This window comes from Leptosomus discolor, chromosome 5 (genome assembly GCF_034619465.1).
Source record: "Leptosomus discolor isolate bLepDis1 chromosome 5, bLepDis1.hap2, whole genome shotgun sequence".
Classification (NCBI taxonomy): Eukaryota; Metazoa; Chordata; class Aves; order Leptosomiformes; family Leptosomidae; genus Leptosomus; species Leptosomus discolor.
The window spans coordinates 26,456,297-26,478,476 of NC_141395.1; the positions used below are offsets into that span (position 1 = coordinate 26,456,297).

Here is a 22,180-nt window from a genome sequence, read left to right on the forward strand (position 1 = left end):
TTTGGAGATATCGTGACTACGGTATTTCTTAAAGTCTACGTAGTGTTTTGTTCGGTTTCATCCTGAACTATCCAGAAGGTGGAAAAGAATGGATACATCTAGAGACATTTTTATCTTCTTAATTGCCTTAACTTTTAGGAATATAATGAACATATATAACAGAATAAGATTACAGCCAGCAGAGCACCTGTAAGATGTAGGAGATTTCAAATTGAGACACTTGATTTAAGTACAAACCTCCAGAGCATTTTCAAAGAACACTGAAGTAAGTTCCAGAAGTGCCTGTCGCTTCTCTAACATAATGATGAGGGCATTCCATGCATCCCCGAGGGTCTCTGCCATGGCATCATAAACCTGACTCTTTTCTTTGCTCTCCTCTGCAGCCTTATCTGCTTCATGCAGCAGGTCCCATACCCGGTCTTCCAAAGCCTGAGAAAAAAAAAAAAAAAAGAAAGAAAAAGAAACATGTAAACAGAATCCAAAACACTGTGCTGATACTGGTGTCAGGACACTTTTTCAGTTAATCTGGTAAGCTACCCACAAGTCTCCTACTCCTGCATTATTTCCAGTTCCTAGTGACAGCAGTGGAGCTGTTCCTCCATGTTTCCTACAAGCTTCTGGATTTCATCTGCACTTAAGAGGCAATATTTTAATGAAATTTCATTTAAACACAAGTGTGAAGATAATTTATCATTTTATGTCTAATATTTAGATTCAAATGGGTTTACATCTCCTTAAACACAGAAGCAGTAGCAATGCAGATATTTTGTATCTTCTTTCACAGGCCATCGTATTACATTACCTGACATTACAAGCTTTAAAAGTTTGTATGGTAACTTGCTCATGAGCCTCCAATGACTTCAACGCAATCCAGACAAGAGCAGCTTGAACATATGCATGTATTCTCCAGAAAAACACCAAATTTATGCAATCATTCAAGTTCAGCTCACTGCACTGCTCAAGCTGGCCACCAAATAATGATAACCTATTGTCAAGAAAAAAAAAAAAAAAATCTCATTCTGCTATGTTTCATTCCCTTTACTACTCTCACCATGACAAAGAGAACTGCTGGGCCATTTCCAGCTTATGTTAAAAATCTTTAGTGTGTCAGGAAAATTGATTAACATTTGTTCTATGTTGGTTCCCCTTCCCCCCCCCCCCTCCCCCCCCCCCCCTAATCTCAGGTTTTATCATGAGCATGGATTAATGAAGTGCCAATTTTTGCTGTTATTACAGGCACTATCTCATGAATGTATAAAGGAAAAAAACAGTATTAGGCAAATTAAAATCTATGATAACTCATTCTTATGATGCATACTAACAAAGGCTAAAGAATTGGCCAACTTCAAATACTCCTGACAGATCCAACTGAAGAGAGGAAATTGCAGAAAACTTTATTGTTCTAAACACAGAACCTCCAGTCCTCCCTAGACCTGGTATACTACACAAAGATGGCAGCTTGAACAGAAGAGGCTCATCGATTCTCTCTAACAGCAGTACCGTGAGAACAGTATAAGAAACTATGGAACTTTTAGTCTTCCTTTGAAAAAAATATAATTAAATTATTTTTTAACTTAACTTTACAGTTAAGGTAACTATGAAAATGAACAGTGTTAAAATTAACAGGTATTAGAGCAGGTCCAACAAACCCATCTTTTTCTACAGTATATAGAAAAGTCATTATCAGCAACATGAATGCATGCTTATTGTTTGGCGACAAACCCATCAAAAAGAGCATCTGATCAAAAGCCAGTGTTCCAGAGAACAATACATACTCCATTTTATTTTCAGAATAGCAGGAATGGGAGCTGCTGCTACTTTCTAATCCTGTAAACCAAATACTTTTTGTTCTGTTGAAACCCCACCCTTATTGCCTCATAATATAAGAAAAGCTCAAATCCCTCAAATACTACTGGTTCTGCATTTAAGTAGAAATGTAATTAACATTTCTTTAAAATGTTTCTTTGACTTTAAATGAGGGCATTTGTATGGAGTATATACTGGTACTTTTACGTAACTGTTCACAGCAACTGGTTTATATCTCCATTATACCACAATTAGGCAAGAATCAGATCAGGAAAAACAGTTCAGGTTGGAAGTGACTCTGCAGGTCATCTGTCCAACACCTTGCTCAAGTTACTGAAGGACACATCCCATGACATCTTGAACACCTCTGACAATGGAAATTCCAGAACTTCTCTGGGCAACCTGTTCCAGAATTTAACCACCGTCATGGTCAAAATTTTTTTTCTACTATCTAATTGGAATTTCTTTTTTTCCAACTCATGTTTCTTGTCCTAGAAGCAAACTTAGTAAGAGGAAAAGAGTATATTTCCGTCAAAAAACAATGACTCACAGAAAGCAAAATATTTCATACAAACATGAATTTTGATGAGTTGGGGTTTTGTTGTTTTGTTTTGTTTGTTTTTTAGTTGAAATAGCTTAATAGAGCTTTCCAGTAAAGCCTTAACTTTATTTCAATCATTTTTGGAATTGGATGTTTTATTTTTCTGTTCTGGCGTGATGTCTTAACAAATACATTAAAAAATTATTTATTGTTTCAATGGAGCAGAAATCAATTTGGAAAGATATTTTTTCTTGGAAAAGTCTGGTTTTGAGTTTGTTTTATTTTTCCAGTTTGAATGGGGGAAAGAAAAGAAATGCATCCAGCTCATCCAGCTCTGAGTATGTGGTGCTGCTGTTTCTCAAATTAACAATTTGATATGAACATGTCTAGATTGTTTTTCACTTCATATGCTATTTGTTTCTCTCTATGAACTTTCATTCCCTGTGAACACCAAAAAATTAGAACAATACATTTCTCTTTGGGCTCTGAGGAGCTGGCATGAAGCTTGACAAAATAAAGAATGAGTGTGTAGTCAAAAAGGAGTTTGTACAAACACGCAACTTCCATTGGTCTCAGTAAAACCATGTCAGAAAAGCATTGTTTTAAAAACTACAAGCCAATTTCAATTTTTATGTGAGATGCTATTTTTCCTTTCCACTTCCACATCACTGTATTCATTATAACAAAAAAGAACATCAGTAACTTAAAGGGAAAAATGTTCTGGTTGAGATTTACTGAGAGGAAACTAACAGGGATACAAGCCCATGACTGTGGCACGCATGCTCAATGCCTGATAATGCAGCAATTATGCAGTCACAAAACTCTCCTCCTACTTATTTTCAGGGTACATTTGGGTCTGATATTGTAGCAAAGACAGAACGTGAGTAGTTGAAGGTCTAGAAACATCTTTTTATGTAAGCTGTGATGAATGGCACAGCTTTTGTATTCATTTGTTTACAGCCCATTATTTGGGTACTTTATGTTCATCTAAAAGAACATGGAAAGAGAGGGGGGAAATTGTCTTTTGCCTTTCCTAAATGTTATACATTGAGCACCCCTCCCTGTCTGAAGGCAAACAAAATCTACCTTTCTAGAGTACACATTTAAGTACACTCTTACTGTGTATTCAGGAAGCTTCTGGAGTGCAAAGCAAAGCAGAGGAAGACACGTAACAATCAGGGAGCTTGAGGCACTGTCAGAGACTGGCAAACTCTTGAAGAAAACAGGGACTAGTTACAGACAGGATTTAAACTTCCTATAGGCCAGGAGGGGATAGCATGCAGAACGTTGCAACCCAAAAAGCCACATGGAGCTGCTAACATCAAGACAAACTAAAGGAAAAGACAAGATTTACAAGGACAGGGTTTAGAGAAAGGTCAAGTTACAAATGCAATAAAGTTACAATAAAACACAACTCTATTGAAGATTTCTGGTGGTGTTGGTATGTGTACTTGAAGGAAAAATTCGAAGTCATGATATTTTAGCATTAGTTCACAGAATCCTAATGCAGACTGCAATGCTTAAAATTATGTTTCTCGTTCATTATAAGACTTTGTTGCTTCTGAATTTGCTTAAGAAATTTGCTGAGAATGAAACTTCATGTAACAGGATCTGTGCCATACAGGATTTTTCTGGAGAGTTTCAACTAAAACAAAAATGGATCATTTCTAAAAATAAAAAGGAAAGAAGAACACATCACTGCAAGGCACAAGTTTTGCTGAGGAGCTCTAGCACACACAGTCTGCAGCAAGGGGCTTCAGAGGCTGGAAGATCCTGTAGACAGGGAGCATGGAGTTAAAATCGTCCCTTCTTAGGTTCTGAGTGCTTGCGTTTGCGGTTCTAGTAGTTTTTACTGCAGTAAGAAATGTAGCCATGACTAAGAATGGATATAATGTAGTATACTGTTTATGTATTTGTTTAGTTACTGCAGTACTAAGGAACACTGGAGCCACTGTATTTTGGTACAAAGTCACTATAATTTTATACTCTGGACCTAGCTAAAATTAGGAATGCAAATATAGCATACCACACCACTGTAATTAGCTATTATAGAATTGAAACAAAGAGTATTAGATGAAAATATAAGTTAAAAATAGGTAAAATTCTGCACTTTTAATTTTCATTTGTGGCAGACATTTGCAAAACTTAATTTTGCCATATGTACAAAAAGAACATATTCCCGTTCATGTTAAAAAAATCTTCAATTATTTTAAAAATGAAAAATGCAAATATTTTAGGTACAGTCACAATTTTGTAGATAGAATATTTCACTCTTCCTGAACTTCTTTTCTGATTTGCATCTTAAAAAACGGAAAATTGCATGTCAGTAAAGTTTTTACCTTCTGCTTCCTCAATCCAGTCATCATAAAATATGCTTTTCCCTCTGAAATACTATGCAATATTTCCTCTTAAACAGGCAGCAGTTCCTGAATCAATCTAATTCACAACTAAAATACACAATCTTCAGTAGTTTATGTTAACACGAACAATAGAGATTTGAATTACTGCCTATAGTATAATCAAGATCTCAGAAGGGAAGAACTGCAATAAAGTAAAGATCCATGAATTTTCACCCTCTGTCAAGATTACACAACACCTGGGTCATCAAGTTCAGGCCCCTGGGTCTTAGAAACAATAATTTCGGAGAGTTCTTTTCACAAATATTTCTTATTGCAAATCAAAATTACCCAGGATTTTTGTCCCTTTTATTCCCACTAAAAATCTATTTTGTGACATTGTTCTGACAGTTAGAAACCTTTTCCAGCCTGTCTTGTCTAATGACCTCCACATGCTATATTTATTCCTATGCCAGCAGTGGCCTTTGACTTAAGCAGTTGCTCTCCTCTGGTGTCAAGTCATGCAATAGATTTACGAGAATCTCAACCTTTCTGCTAATCCAAACAAAACATTTTCTCAGTCTGCTCAAAGAAATAAGGTAATGCTCTTCTCTTTGATATCCCTTCTAGGCACCTACCTTCAGTTTGTTGTCAGCTTTTTTCAGTATGTATGACCATAATCCTAAATTTCCACCTATACTTCCTATTTTTTTTCAGAATAGTTGCAAGCATCAGATTCTAGACTGTTTCCACAGCCATGGTGGTTAATAGCTGTTCCCCAATCAAGTAGTAAACTTAAGGCCACAACAGAAATACTTGCTATTCACTTTGACTGTACAACGTTATATTTGGATTGTTGAATTTTATAATATTTCTGTTGTTCTGCTACTGAAGTTCATCTGCTTTGTCCAGACCCTCTTCTTTCCGTGATCAGGTTCATTTCAAGTTCACCATTTCATGATGAGGTTCATGATCAGATTGATCCCTGTGAGTGATATTCTCATCAGAACTGGATATCATATTTCTCTGGAAGGAGAGAACTTTGGAAAACTCTCTGTCTTCTGTTCCTTTTTCCATCTATTTCTGTCATTGTTATTTCCTGAAAAATGGGTAGGGCTTGTCAAACTTTCAGCAGACTTGCATGCGCAGCTGACTGGGATCACACATTTCTCTCATAATTATGGAATTACTCCTAGTTTGCCTTTAAACCCTGGTCCTGCTCAGTAGTTTCTTTCCTTCTTCCCTCCCTATATTGCTTTTTATTATTATTTTGGGCCAAATTTCACAATTTAGCTTGTATTTTACATAGTATAAAGGTCCAGCTTCAGATTCTTACAGTGGATATTGTAACTTGGAGTTCTCAGAGGTGTAAACTATCCTCCTCACTGAGAGGATGCTAAAATTAATTTTATTGGTAGTGCTGAAATTATACAACACAAATAGTTATTAATTTGAAGCCCAGACATTAGTGATAAAACTTTTTTGATATAAATACTATTTCAGTGGGAATTTTGTTTATGCAAATACTGAAATTGGTGAGTGAGCTGAACTAACACTAAAAAAATATGTAGTAAATCTTACCTTTTCCCTTCTATTTCTTTTTTTTTTTTTTTAAATCACTTGCAAAAATCAGCTCTGCTTTATGATGAAAATGCAGCTGAACTTTGCTGTTAATTGTACTGGTGGGCACCTCAATAATTAGTTACAAATAATTCAGGAGATATTAACAAATACTTTTGTCCATAACAAATTTGCTAAAAAATAAGCATTATGAAAATATTTTTACTTGAAATGACTGAAAGCCTTATTTAAAAGATATCAAATGCAAAAAATGAGCGTATTATTGCTTTTTGTAAAATGTAATTTTCTAATCTTTCTTGGATATTAGCATATACATTACTATTTTGCAATTTATGCTCTGTGAGTTGAAGTAAATAAAATAATTAAGATCAATCTTCAGGTTCATGAGCCTAATTAATAACAATGTTTATTTTAAACCTAAGTTTATAAGCTAGATTTATTTCTGTTTTGTAGCAGTTCTGCCACTGTCTCTTTCATGATGAAACGCAGAACTTTGGAAACAAACCAAGAATGCTGCTGTTTGTCTTAGTGGGGATTTTAACGTTGTCATAGCCAAAAGCACGGCAACACTTGCACACACACAGTTGTTTTTTTTTTCTTTAAATGATCCAGAATGCATTACTATTGGGAGATTCAAACACTAAGACAACATGTTATCTCCAGATAGGGGTTCTGCTGGAAATGACTGAATTGTGGAGGACAGAAGAAAGGCAGAGAAATATGTATGCACAATGCAATTCTGGAAACTTGGTCTCTCAAGTTTTTCTGGTTTCAATTCTTCTCACATTTTTTGGAAACTGTAAAGAATGAGATATCAAAACATACATATACACATATTCACATTTCCAAAATATAAACCTGCTGAAGGGCATCTAAACAAGGATGAGGCAAATGTTTGGAAGGAGACATGCATGAAATCAAAACAGAAACAAAATATATTGCTTTAGAATCAAAACATAGTTGAGACTACTGAAAGTTCAAATCACAAAGAGAAAGGACTATGATTCAAAACCTGAAAATGTTTATGTTTCATTCTTAACTATACTCAAAGAAATATTTTATTTCAGTTCATTGAACCTACAATGATGAATACATATAAGTTCTGGAAGCATCTAGACCTGTCGAATGAATTTATGAATTATAAAAGAATACATAATTCTTTAACAGTTACAAACTCTGAATTTATGTCCAAAGGAAAATGAATTTGTACGTTTGCCTAGAACAAGCATATACAAGTTCTCCTGATCAATTAGGTATCATTGAAGAAAAATTAGGAAACTGAACTATAGATTACCTCTTAGATCACTGTTCCTAAACAAGTTTCAGTACTTTTCTGGGCTACTAGTAGTCAGTATGACAATTCAATAAAAGCAGATAGAAAAGTTTCTGCTATAAAGGACATCAATATTACACATATAAATGAAATTTCAAGAACACTGAAAGGAATTTTAACTAGATGTTGTAAACATCATATACTTGTTTGTTTTGTTTAGTGACAGTTTGTTATTTCCTGTTCAACATTTATTCTTTCAAGTCTATTAATGACATGTCTGTTTCCTAATCTATAAATATTTGAAATAGGTACCTTTTCAAAAGTTGTATTCTGCTTTTCATTAAAGGGTGTTCCCAATTCCCAAATTCAATGGAACAAATTTGAATCAGTAATGAATATGATAGAGTACATCTATCAAAGGAAAGTATTTTGGAATGTTTTTTCCTAAAGCCCTAAAGTACACACATCAGTTTTAATCACAATAATTCTGGAAATTAAAAGCAGTAAAGAAATGTTCTAAAAATTACTGCTTTCTCCTTCAAGAGGTCTTTCCTATTGCCCTTTAAAGTACCATCTGCCTTACTGAGTGTCAAACTGGTTGTTTAGGTTTTTTCACTCCTGTTAAAATTGCTAAATCAAAAAAAATAAAATCCCCGGAATAGTGACATGGATTACATTCCTTTTCCTCTAGCATCAAAAGCACTATAAACTGGCCACTGTGTAAAATTTTGTCCGTCCTTACACCTATGAATCCTCAACGTATGAAGTAGATGAAAGAATTTGGCCTGAATATTTTTATTACAACATAGAATACATATACTGGGATAAGACTAATGAAGCTAAAAAAGCAGAAGGATAATCAAAACCCAAAATGAATTTGCAAAATAACATGGGATAATGCCAGCCTGGACAACTGTTCCATAAATTGTCTTCTAAAAGTCCATAGGTTCTTCAGCACGGATTCCAAACATTTTTTTAATATTAATCATCTAACTCTTCCCTTAAGCAGAACATTGTTTCACATTCAAATCATGGCTGGTTCAGGAATTTTTTCCTGTTGTGTACAAATGCTTAACTATACTGATTAGTTCAATTCAATTCAAAGTTAAGCTTATATGTATCCAGTACTGGTATCTGTCAGGAAGCATGATTTTTTTTTTTTTTTTAATGCAACAATAAGAGAGAAACAGAAAAACAATTCAGAACTGCCTTGCTGTTGTACTTTAAATTCAGGTGACTGAAAAATTCTATAATATACAAAATTGTATCCATGTCCTGCGGACCCAAGTAGAGAAATTCTTAATTATATTCTTTTTTACTTGTAAAACATACCTAGCTCTAAAATAAAAAACCATAAGGATTCCATCCTCCTTTCGTTTTAATAAAGCAGAGTAGAAGAAAACCCACCTTTTTTTCCCCTCTTGCTATAACGTAACTTCCTAATCTTCTTTCTTTGAAAAGTTACAGACCAATAAAACACAAAGGAAGTAACGTGGCATTTACCAACTTTTCAAATTCATAGCAGTTTAGTCATTGAAGCAATTCAGATCATCATCAATATCAATAATAAGTGCAATAAATACACTATTTTGAATTAAAAGATTTTTTTGGATATTCATAATTTATTTTATGGAAGCCTTCACTTTCATAAATGTGCCATTCTAACAAGTTATTTCTGATTTGCCGTAAGCCATATTAGCATTACCACAGTTGCATAGAAATGTTTTAAAAAGATAAGTAAACCTGAGATAAAATAGCATAATGTTGCCACATGACTGGAACAAGTTTTATTTGAGCACAAGACCTTATTTTCATCTTCACTTTTTTTTTTTTTTAGGCTATTTATAATACATTCTAAATGCCAAGATCTAATTAAGAGCAAAAATAAGCACGCTGCCATCGGCTATCATTGAAGGGTCAATTGGAGCAAGATAGTCAATGAGAACAATAACTTGTAGCTTATATGGAAAAATTAAAAACTGCACTGGATTAGTCTGCAGCTGGGAGAAAGCTCATGTATTTGTATAATTAATTATTGATAAAATTTACAAAATTACATTGCTCACTAAAGGTGAAAGGTCAAATAGAATTGCATAGACTGGACACCGTCAAAACAAGGACCATCTAACAACTGCAATTTTGTGTCATCTTTTCAACCTCTCTCCTGCCCACATTTCTAAATTATTTTTTGTCCTCTCATAAGTAATTAAATCTTTATGTTCATAAATGTTGAAGACTGAAATACTACTATCTCATTATCCGTCTTCACATAGCTAACACATAATTCATTAATAAATACTAAGTGGAAAAAATTGCTATAATCAATACTTCAAAGACTGAGAATCATTCTTGTAAAAACTTTGGCTGAGTGGATTTAGTAACTTAAGACTGAATAATTACTGACAAGTATTAACAGCTTACTATAGTACAGAAAGGGTCACGTCTGAAAAACACACAGTCAGTACGAATAATAATGACATCGCAGCCCTTTATTATTGCCACTCAAATTATTGAAGAAAAAAAGGCATTTTGAAATTAATCCTTTTACAGAATGTTCATTAGTCAATGCTGAAGTTTGCAAGGACTGCAGGTATAAAACATGAAATGATTAGTACGTGTTCCTGATGGATGTCACATCCACTGTTATTTGGATGACAAACATTCTTTAACAGTTTATGCATAATAAATTTTCTGATCTGATATAATCTATTAAGATTTAGGGATCCAAATAAGAATCAGTCATCTGAGTTCAATCAGTCAGTCACAAGGAGTGAAAAATTTTACCATTTTCATCAATATTCACTAAAATATTTGTGATTATTTTATTATTTTACTATTTATTGTGAACAGAAAGAAAGTGAAACATCTGAACGAGCAGAAAGCACGAAATGCCTCTGGATTATTTTTTCATTAAGTAACTTTTTAATGAAAACAAACCTATCCAAAGCTTAATTTTAGTTTAAAGATTTCAAACCAAAAATGTTATAGCCGCTTGAGGATGTATATAGAGATTTCACCTATCATAGCTTTTTTCCCTTTTTTTTCTCTGTTTTCTTTAATACAACGATTTCAAGTTGAAGTCTATAGAGAGGACTTTGTTTTACTGTCTTGTTCATGTCCTTATGAGTTTTCAGTAACACCTACAAGATCTCTCAGAACAGTATTTATGTTATTTTCTTCCCCTTAGGAAATGACATTTAATATAAATGTATAAAACTTTAAGGTTTGATTTGATGTTATCTGAGCCTTTGTTTTTCTTCTAAAATTTCTTTTTGACAATTAGGAGACAAAACTCAGCTTCTTCCTGATGTCAGTGTGTGAGAATTCAGCTAATTCTGAATTGTTCAAACAGGACACAGCAGCTTGTTCCAAGAACACCTGAGTGTAGCACTAGTGGCATAAAGATGAGGCACTTACATAAGTAAAGATAGCAGAATCACCGTCTCTGGGGTTTGGGTGGGTTTTTGTTTTGGGGTGTTGTGGTGGGTTGTTTGTTTTTTTCAAGTGCTATTCTTCATACTATTCAAAATCCACACTACGCACCAAGTTAGAATACATTCTCTACATACTGTATTAAATTACCTCACATATGTTTGAGATTTATAATGACTGGGATAGAACATAGTCACTAGTATTAAATCAAACGCACTTGATCCTACCAAGACCGCGTTTGCTCTTTCAGATCTGAATTTCATGGAATCTTGAAAAAATAAAATAGATGGAACCTATTAAGATAAGTTGCTGAGCACATCTCCAAGATTTTAGAGGAATTCATTTGTCTACAGATATAAAGTCCATCTGCTCTATCAAAACATGAAAACAATACTTCTTCTTAGGTGTCTTTAGACTCTTGTCAGTGTCAAACATCCACACTTAAAATAATTCAGCTTTTTCATTTAAGCATGCCACTGTCTCCAAATGCCACTGTTGTAATCTGCTCTCAAGAATGCTAAAATCTGATTTTAGGTCTGTTCCTTAGCTAAAATCTTCCTGGCTCCAGACAACAACATTTAACATACGATATCGTTCTTACTGTAAATTACATCAATTACTGCTCAATAAAAATGTGCCTGGAATATCTACTTCATACTTATAAAAAGCTTGTTTGTGTTTACAGCTGTCAAACTAATAAAACTTTTTAAAACTTTTTTTTTTTTTGAAGTTGACATTCTGTTATATTTAGCAGTTACTGAGGGCTATAGGAATTTTTCACTTCACTTGACAGTAATGTATAACATGGAAAAAACAGTGAACCTTTACTGTTGTTGTCAGAAAATAGTGATTAACGCTGAGCATATTTTTCCAATGCAGAGGCCTAACTTTGATCTGTTATGCTGACAAAGGCTGAACATATTCTTTCCTATGTGGAGTTTAAATAAACAACCACATTGCAACAGGAGGCCCAGGCAACTATGTCAATTGTTGTACCTGAAATATACTCACTTGAATTTTTGTGTGGTCTTATCACACCTTACCTTAAGTTTAGCTAGGAGGAATTCATGATCTTGCAGTAGTTTTTTAGTCTCATCTTGATTGCTGCCAATTTCTAATAAATTTGGTGTTGATTCAGCCAGCTGAAGCTTCACCCATTCTCCACACTGTAGAAAATAAACAATTACAGCCTTCAGAAAACACAAGCTTTCCTTCACCTATTTACTCACACAGACTCTCAGGTCACACACATTTTCCATGGTCATACGAGCACAGGGACATATAATCATGCATTCAATTGCAGAATGAAGACACAGAGGATACAGTATAAACTTCACTTCATTTGAAACAGGCATCAAAATCCCAGACTCTATTTTCATCCAATAGCTACTGCGATTTTGGTTTTGCCTGTGAAGAGTCAGATTATCACAATGAGCTAAAAAGGTCTCTCCAATTCATCTCCCCTTTCAGCTGAAGATTGCATACATAGTTGAGGAAACTTGGTGGGCAGTGGGGTGGGCAGAAGGTACAAATGTATTACAGCAGATACAAACCCCATAATTCTAAATCTTATTTCTACCACACGGATCCAACACACCTGTATACTGAATATATAGAAAGAGATTGCACAACTAGTATTAGGGACACTTAATATCCTTTGGAATAGGAACCCAAACAGCAATTTCCCATTGTGTCCTGGAGGATTCACGAAGAAGGGAAGCTTCAGAGCAACCCAAAGCATAGCTAATTCTTTCCTCACTGTGTTGCAGAACTGCTACAGTCTGAGAAGTATAACTCAGAGAGGATGGTGATAAGGAATGAAGCAGTGGTGTCACTAGAGGCTAGCATGGTGCCCACGGCACACAGGGGAGAAATAAATGTCTTCGCTCCAAACTTAAATCTGCTTACAATAAAATCACACCCCTGCAGCGGCAGACAGAGTCTCCCAAGAAGGGTGAGAACGGATAGGAGAGAACCTTCCCACCCACACAACTAAGGCAACCCCATTCTGAATAACCACCCTAATTCAGTGACAGCCCAACTCCTTATCACCTTATTTTATATTACAAAGTCTAGTGGCTAAGGCTAGTGGGTTTTCCAACTTGCCTGGAGAATGAAGAATCAAGCTGCCAATAAATTGCAGGTTTAGGCATCCAGCTTTTCTCCCCCATGCCCAACTTTGTGCAAGCTGTAAGTGCGTATTCCAGCTCACTGAACAGGCCTTTAGGTGCTTATAAGCACAACTATATAAAAACAAGGGCTTCTACTAAAACACATGGGAAATGAATTCACAGTTTTCAGAAATTATCAGGTTGAGGGGATTTTTTTCCCCAGCAAATACTTCCAAAAAAGACACACAGTCTGCATTTATGGATTTAGTAAACTGCTTATTATGTAAAATAATGTAGTTTAAAAATAACTCTTGCAGAATCTCAACTATAATTAAAGGTCACATCATGCTTATTAACACATTTTCTTGGCACTCTGCTTTTATCTCTTACTTTTTAAACAGAATAAGAGGAATTCCTTGCCTCTAAGAACCTACATAGTTTGGTCAAATCATTCTATTTAAAAAAAAAAAACAAACCACAAACAAGCCCACAAACAGAAATTGTGAACAGAAACAAGTGTTAATTTTGAAGGAAGCTCTATTACATATTAACTGATGAAATGACCTTGCCTTATCATTTTATTCTGACTACTCATTTGCACAGAACATTTAAAAGAAGTAGTAATCACTGAGTAGCAGAAAGGCAAGAACAGACATGCTAGCAATTGCTGCCTTACCTTAAGTACAGCTATAACAATACTGGCATCCCCAGCCTGGACAGCAACCGAACTGACTGTTGTCGTAGAAAGCTTCTGCTCCAAACCGGCTTCGTTTGACATGGTGCTTCAAAATGGGACTTCATACATTAAAGTGGACTTGAAACCCTTTTGCAAGGTCCACTGTTCATTTCAGAAAGCAACGGAGTTGCTTGGATTCATTCAGTGAAACAGCTCAGCTAACACTGATTAGCCTGCCAAAAGGAAAGAACAGGAGGTTAAAAATAGACAACTCCATTGAGTTTATCATTCTTGAGAGAGATTTGACACACCCCTAGTTTGGTAGCATTAAGCTGCTTGTTCTATTTTGTCACCATCTGAAGTGTGAAGGGCTTCTTCCCTGAACATCACCTGACACTGTCTAACCAAAGAAAAAAGGATTCTCAAATTAAAACAGATAGGAAAAAAAATTTACTATACAAACCCAGTGTTTTGAGATTTCAAAACATACAACTATACAATCTACACTTTCACATTCTACAAGCAAAATATTTTCTCATTTACCAGTTACCACATATATTTGCTCAACAGAATTCTTCCACTGAGTCAAAGTATTTAAACAGGATGAACATGTGTATAAAAGTCAGATGCTGAATCAAAACAGACAGGGAGTTTTTAATCTGAAAATATTTAAAAGTATAGTGACCATAACAACCAGAGAAGGAAACCAAGCACTTTCTCTGATTTCTTAAGGAGTGTTTTATTCCTGCCTAAGATTAAGATAATTTACCTGCTTTTCAATTTAATCATGTTGTTTCTATAGTCTTCATTTTGTTCTAAATGAGCAGAAGTAAGATCTCTCTAATAATTGTTTAAACTCCACTTAAGTATTTTATTCCATGCAGGGAAATTAAGAGACATGATTAAAATCACAGTAGTGGTTTGGCATATATAATTCTATTGCCAGAAGTCCAGAGCATGCCACAAGTAACCTACGGTACGAGACAGCAGCTGCTAGGCTTCCTTCCACAGAACAGCTGAGAAAGTGACACTGGTGTTTAGGTTTGCAGGTCACTCTGGAAACACAATTCCACCCAAGAAACTACACACATAACTCTCCTCTAAGCACCTGTTTTCTTGATTTGTTTAAAATATGTAAAGTTTACATACATTTTTACAGAAACTGAATTTGCTAATTGCAAACTAGAAGAGACTCACCTGCAATGAAATCAAAATCTGGAAGCAAGTTCTTGACACACCTGTTCAAATTTCAGGTCTGGGATTTTTTGTTTGTTTGTTCATCTCCCACCCTCCATGTTGTTGGCAGATTATAATCTTAATCTAATCACCATCTTCAAACCATGAGTTTCAAACAGAATATCCAGAAGCACATTGCAGTGGTTTGTGCTGAACTAAATCAAAACAATTTTTTTCCATCCCAAATATCACATAGTTTTCCAAAACTCCTTGTAACACCTGTGAAGGGCCTACAGACCCCTGACACTGAAACATTATATAGATATTCGTGAGACTTATGTGGGTACTCCTGTAATAGTTATGGCAGAACAAAATGTTTGAAATTTAATGGCCATACAAAAACTGGATTATAGAAGTCCTGAAGAAAACCTCAAAACTCAAACAGAAGAGAGTGCCCTATTTTGGTTTGAATAGAAGTGTTGTACAAAACTTGCTAAACACTCAAGATTTCTAAAAAACATTCCAGTAGACAAACGACTTTGGATTTTTCACCCTGCAGGCAGGCCTGAGAACAAACAGGACTTGACTGCTGGAAAAACTGATTGGAAAAAAATAGCCTGACCTCTTGTTAGTCTTATAAAAGGAGTTACAAACCAATTTTGATGCTATGTCAAAGCGTTTCCTTGAGTTTTTGTTCTCTTAGAAGCACATTTAAAGTATACTTTTTCATGGCACAAGTTGGGCCAGTTTATCATCTTACTAGTGTAGCCAGACATAAGAGCTGTTTTTCACTCAGGTTAAAGGAAGAATCATTTTTCGTAGTGCTGACAGTTGGAAATCATAGGAAAACACCACAGTCAAGAAGTTAACCATAAGCAAGTTTGGCAGCAGCTGAATCAAGTGATTCAAAATGTCTGGTAACAAATGCATGGATATTTGGTTTATGTTAAGCATACAAGATAAAGACAGAGAAATATCAGAGTAGCAGGCAAAGAAAAGGTAGCAAGGAATCAGAAGAGATCTTATAGCACAATCCTGGGAGAAAAAGCTGAGGATTTTGGCATTGCATGATGATTCATTTCAGCTGTGCCCAGTAAAACAAAATTTGACAAGCATGCCTTTCTCAGCCTTGTTTACTTACCTGTCACCTGTTCCTCTGCCTGAAACAAATAAACAAAAACCCTGCTAGAAGCCAGAAAAAGGCAGGTTATCTGTGTTAATAGACAGCAATATTTTCCCTTTGCTACTGCTGTGTGAAAGATGAGAGTAAGAATGAGAAGAGGAAACATGTTCACCAGCTGTCCACGAGAAACAACAAAAGTGAACAAATGAATAAAGGAAACAATTTCAGGAAAACAGAAAAAAGAAGATCAAGTTTCTCTAGTGTAAATAATGTCAGGTATTATCTGTAACAACTGTATATAAAAAGGATTTGAGAGATAAATGTGATAAAACTCACTTCATTTTCAACACAGGGTGTGCCTTAGCTTTATCTCATGTGTGGCAAGGGAAGTGGACTAATCACAGTTTTGACAGTTATGTGTAGGAAAAGGGCCTGTCTTTCTTGGAGATAAGTTGCTTTTTGTTCAGAGCTTTGGGGCTACCAGTGCACTATGAAAATGCCTGTGGGAGAGACAAAGTTCACTGTTCACTCCCTGCAGCCACAAAGACATGAGGTCCTTCACTTTGACTGGTTTGTAAATGTACGAGGCCTCCTTTTCTTTCCTTGTCCCACACCCGGGAGGACAGGCGTACACAGCAAGGGAGGGAAGGAGAACAAAGGAAGGAATCATCTCTCAGATCAATGGATTTCATGTGACTTGGAAAAAGTACATAAACACTGCTTTCCTCTGGCAGTCCCACCTGAATGAGGGACAAAGATGTCAGACCTCTCCAAGTCTGTGATTACTGCTTTTTGCTGGCTCCTACCATCTTACCTTTTGAGTAGGCACCATTTTCAGGTATCATCAGGAATGATGGCACGAAAACAAGCAGTCCACAAGTCTCCCCAGGTTCATAAAGGGAGGACTGTGCAGCCATGGAGGTCACATACAAGGGTGATAGTGTTGAGCAGGAGGTAGGTATTTTTCCTGGAAAAGGCTCCTCTTTACCCTACCCTGATTGAGTAAGTTTCTAGGATGACAAACCTGCTGAAATTCTAAACAAGTTTTGTCATTCCTAAAATCCAAAAACAAGTATGATAAAAACCACCCTGGCAACAGGGGCGGTCAGGGGAGGAAGGCGGGAAACAGAGACACCTCCTCCCAGAGTTCAAAGAGTACATGAACAGCATGTTTCTAGGAGAGAACCACACTATGAAGGCTGCAAGAAAACAGAAGGAAACTGAGGCACTTGCAGACATTACCTTTTCACTGAGGGCCAGAGAGCCAGGGCAAGTGGGGGCCAGGCACAAACTAACTTCGCAGCACCTGGCGGCAGAGCAGGGAACAGCACAAGCTAGTCACTGCCCTCAGCAGGGCCGTGAGATTCGGACACAGGCCACAGCTGAGGGAAGTGTGTCCTCCCACTACCACCAGACCACCCAGAGCAAAAGGCGGCCTGGCCTCTCTCCCCTCAGGACAGCGAGGAGTTCCTGCTGCCGGAGTTACTGAGACAGGGTAGGTGCACCAAGAGGGGAGGAAACTCTCCCCACTCCCAAAAGCATGGTTGTTATTACCTGTAAGAGGGTGGGAAAGGGCTGGCCAGGGTAAATGAGGTTAACTTCAGGTAGGTAGCAGCTGAAGCAGTGGCAGAAGCCATTTCCCTGTCAGCTTAGATCCCATGGCTTAAGGAAAGGCAGCCCTAAAGCAGCCTGGTGGCCCCAAAAAGGGAGTTGTGCCATCTTTGCCACCATGGAAAGAAAAGGCACAGAAATCTTGGTAAACAGCTAGGAAACAGCAGTGAAAGAGTGCCTGAGGAGTAACAGACACCCCGTGCTCGCCCAGCAAAAAATGGTAAGAATGAACCATTGTCTGTGTTGTCTGGATTATTGTTTGATAGTTCCCAGATTTGTTTTACCTAAAAGCATACAAGTATAATGAAGCATTATAGCTTCTATCTTCCCATTCTTCCTTCCTGTGCATTATCCTAACAAAACTTCTACTTCTTCTTGCTGCTTCTTGTCATCACCAGTCCTGAAGACACTTTATACCACCCTAAAAAAACAGCATGAAGAGAAAAACCTAACCAAAAAGCATCATTACATGAAGCAGAGAAAAGACGAAAAGCAAAGATATCCTCGTTCATCCCTGTCACACCGAACACACCTCAAAGAAAAAAAGACTCCACACCACTAACTGTAAAACCAACTGTGTATCAGAGATCAGGAAACCAGCAAATGGCTTAACATTGCTAATTCAGGGCAATAGTAAGAGCAAAATCACTATTTGTTTACTTCCAAGGACAATAAGATTTAAAAAAACCATACAGTAAACAGACCTGGGAAGCAATGACAGCTGATACATTTCAGTCCATTGGTCACTAATTTTTTGTGTTCCACGCTTTCAATCTCAAAACATTCTCTTCCCTATATCCCTCTTTGTGGATCCTAGAGGATTTCCACAAAGTATACATGTTATCTGTACCTAGCATTTGTTAAGATAATACCTAAATCCCTACTATGTATTAAACGGTAGAAGAGATCCACCAAATTTAACTATTGTTTACAACCACTTCAGCCTCCACTCTTATTTTAAGAAAGCTCACATAGCCTTTAAATTTAGAACTGCAGCTTCTAAATGTTCTATAAACAAAGACCATTCTTTCTAGCATCTATTATTTAAAAAATTGTCATGTTCTATACCCAGCTTATATATGGGGTAAAGAGGAATGCTGACACATAGGGACTGCTTACATTTTTATTCACTAGGCATCATGCTACTTAAATTTCTGAAGAGTGTACAATTGCCCTGATAGTTTTCAAACATACAGAAATAATAAACTAATCTTGGTGGTAATTTGCTCATCTGATCTTTCTTCTTATCCAATTATCTTAGCACACGACTTGAGATGAGCAGCAAAGAATACTGTGTTGGGATCTCCACTAAAGAACACCTGCAGCAGAACAAGTTTCTTGTTCTGAGAATGCTGTAAAACATTAATGCTTTCAGGAAGAACCTCCTTTCCTTGTTAAATGTAACACCATGCAATAAAACTATTTCTTTAGATTGTTTACTTGCAAATAAGCTTGAGGAGGTTTCATACAACAATAAAGTGGAGGAATAGGACAAAAAGCACCTTAGGGAAAGAAAGAGAGGGATAAAGGAGCACAGGTCCCCATGATAATTCTGAAGCCATGGGCAGCTCTGACTGATTATCAGATGTCTCTAAGCCAGCTCATCTGAACAGATGTCTCCAAATCCGAACACATTAATTACCTGGTATATTTTTTTTGGCAAGTTTAATTTTATTTTCCTGTCACAGCCAATAAAAAAACAAAACTTGGATTTACACCTTTCCTTAAAGTGACAGCTACAGGCAAGACTGAAAGAAAAAAGTGACTTGATGACTATTCAAGTGTAAATATAATAGCAAAATATAAACAATGAACATTTTAAGTGTTGAATGGCATGAAAAGATTAAACAAAACAGAAAACAACAGTGTGAAGCATAAAGTGATCACATCTCATGCTCTCTCACATTCCAGGTCAAGAGACCAGCATATTCTCTTAAATTTGCTGAAGGAATAGCAGGAAGGCTATCTCCACTTGTTTCCTCAGAGTCAGCGGGAGAGTGGACTTACCCCACTGGCACCCCCAAGGAAGCTCAACATTTCTGTCTCGCTGGGTGTTGTCCAAAACAAATGCTGCACATGCACTCTAACGAATACAAAAGTAAAGCAGTTTTAACAGCTCACAGGTGGCACTGGTCAGTCCAATTCAAGCTTGTCAGCAGAGAAAACGGTGGCCCAGCGTATTCAACTCTGTCAAGAAAATGAAGAGATATTAGTTCATTATTCCATTGTTCAGGCTCCAGCAGCAGCAGCAGAAAGAGAACAGTTTATTACACAAGATTAGTATGTTCCCTCACCCATGCATGTAAGGAAAGCCAGCAGGACTTTTGTTACTAAATTCCTTGGAAGCATTTGAAATTCCTTCCTGATGTGGTGTATTAGCACAGTGGAGTATGCATGCTGCACCAAATATAGATGTGAGACAGGCTACACTTTCTCCCTCTAAAGAAGGAAGATTAAGATGCAGATCGTAACCCACATCTAAGTCTCAAGGCAGCTGCAAAGTGTCCCACTAATAAGGTAACTACAATCACAGTTTTGTCCCAAGTCACAAATTTCTGTGTTTAACTTACATTTACACTGCAGCTGTAGTTAAAGATTGTTTCCCTTTCATTATTTTTCAGTGTTCATACACGAATACAGATGTCTGTATTAAACTTGTGAAATAAAAACATCAGTTAAAAAAATCACACAGACTGTTCAAAGAGACAGTTACATCAGTGTAATTGGGTTCTTAGGACCATCTTTTAAAGGTGAAACATCTCTGTTCAATCTTATCAAAAGTAACCAGCCAGCAATGATGCATAAAGATCAGTATGAGTCATTCATTTAACAAGAGACTAATTAAATAGATATAATAATGCTAACCACACCAAAACATTAAAGCTACACTGTTGCTGTTGTTTGGAAGAGCTGATTTAAATGGACACAGATTTCAGAAAGTTAATTTAGAACAAATACGGAAGTATGTTACACAGCCACACTTCTAACAGCACATTACTTTAGGCATCTGATATGGGGGTTTAGCCAGAAAAGAAAAATTCAGCAGGGGAGTCAAATTTTAAGTGTTAAAGAACCACTAGGCTTTAGAATCCCTTTTAAGAAGTCATTTATCAGCAGAGTTATAAATAGCAGTTCTTTGTTGATGGGTTTTAAAAAAAAAAAAAAAAAACAAAAACCAAAAAAAGATAACTCCATCTCATATTACTCTGCTACTCAAAGGTTCACACTGCTGAGCATTCCTCTGTATATTCTGGTCACACATTTCCCTCTTCTAGATCGTGGTACCTAAAACAGCGAGCACATACGAGGTCCTGGTCCTTTCATGTAAATGCTGAATTTTGTGACATACTTAGAAGAGGTTAAAAAGCATGAAATATTGAAAACTTCTTCACCCCACCCCAGTCTGGAACTGGGTTGTTAAACAGATGTGTGCTCACTGATGACATCCAATGCAACAGGGGTGTGACTACAGGATATGAGGATCCTCCCTCACCATTCCCAGTTTAAGTGACCCTTCACACTCTACAAAGGATGACATCTAACACTTCAGAGTTAGAGTCCCACACAAATTTAGGAAGCATTGCCTATAATTAAAAAAAAAAAAAAAAATTATTTTCCCCTTAATAATCTTTCAACACTAACTGAAGAGCAGTTAAGAGGGATTTACATGCTTCAGAGCATTGTTTGACATCCATAGCTAAAAGTCTTGCTGCTGAAAAGCCAGCAGGAACAGGTGATTGGTTCCTTGGTCTGGAGCTGGATGCTCAGACTTCATTTGATCTGAATGCTGTTGTCTGCAGTAGCAGGTGGTTCAGTGCAATAGGAGAGTTCAGTGGACAGAAACTTGGTACTGAGAGTCTTTATATATATATCACTGTTCTTCATACTGCTTCAAAGTGACACTATAATGACCGAGCTGTCTGCATGGCAATGTGCACTACAAGACACTGTAGAGGGGAGCAGTAGACTTAATCCTGTGGAGACGTTATCTTGAATGAATGTGTGCTTATCCTGGTGGAAGTGTTTTTTCTGCTACTTCTTTCTACGGGAGTGACTTTTCTTGTGGTCAACCATGCAGAGAAGCTCTGGGCTTGGGAAAAGAGTGCAGGCTGGTGAGACCGTATCATCCTTAGGACAGCATTACCTTTCCTGTGTCTTAGCTGGTGGTTTTGATTTTTGTTTCCAGGACTTGAAGAGTGGGTTTTTTCCTCCCTTCTTCTGAGGAGTTGCTACTGGCACCATAGGTCCTGCTTACCGAAAAAATGCCATCTCTGCCTGCTCTCTGCTGCTGGGGTGGACAGGGTAGGTCTGGGAGCCTGCAGCTGTTTCCTCAGGGAGGAAGTGACAGAAGAAAAGAGAGAGTTCTCACTTTCATCACACAGGCTTCAGCTTTTGTTTAAACAATGTTCAGGGAGTGACAACCTCATGGTGGACCCTTTGCCCATGCTTCCTGCTCCAGAGTGTCCTGACAGCTGGATCCCTACAGTTCCAGAAATGACCCCTTCTCCACACAC

The 22,180-nt window shown here is 36.7% G+C and overlaps 1 protein-coding gene across 1 annotated transcript in view; it reads right to left on the reverse strand.

Annotated features, from left to right (window-relative positions):
* The window catches only part of CCDC141 (coiled-coil domain containing 141), a 95,109-nt gene extending 81,251 nt beyond the window's left edge, over nucleotides 1-13,858 (reverse strand). The window contains exons 1-3 of the mRNA XM_086465972.1: nucleotides 13,757-13,858; nucleotides 12,013-12,135; nucleotides 238-429 (exon numbers count right to left, since the gene is read on the reverse strand). Coding sequence (XP_086322098.1) covers nucleotides 238-429; nucleotides 12,013-12,135; nucleotides 13,757-13,858 — 417 coding nt within the window. The remainder of the gene's footprint in view (nucleotides 1-237; nucleotides 430-12,012; nucleotides 12,136-13,756) is intronic.
* Between the last annotated feature and the right edge of the window lie 8,322 nt (nucleotides 13,859-22,180).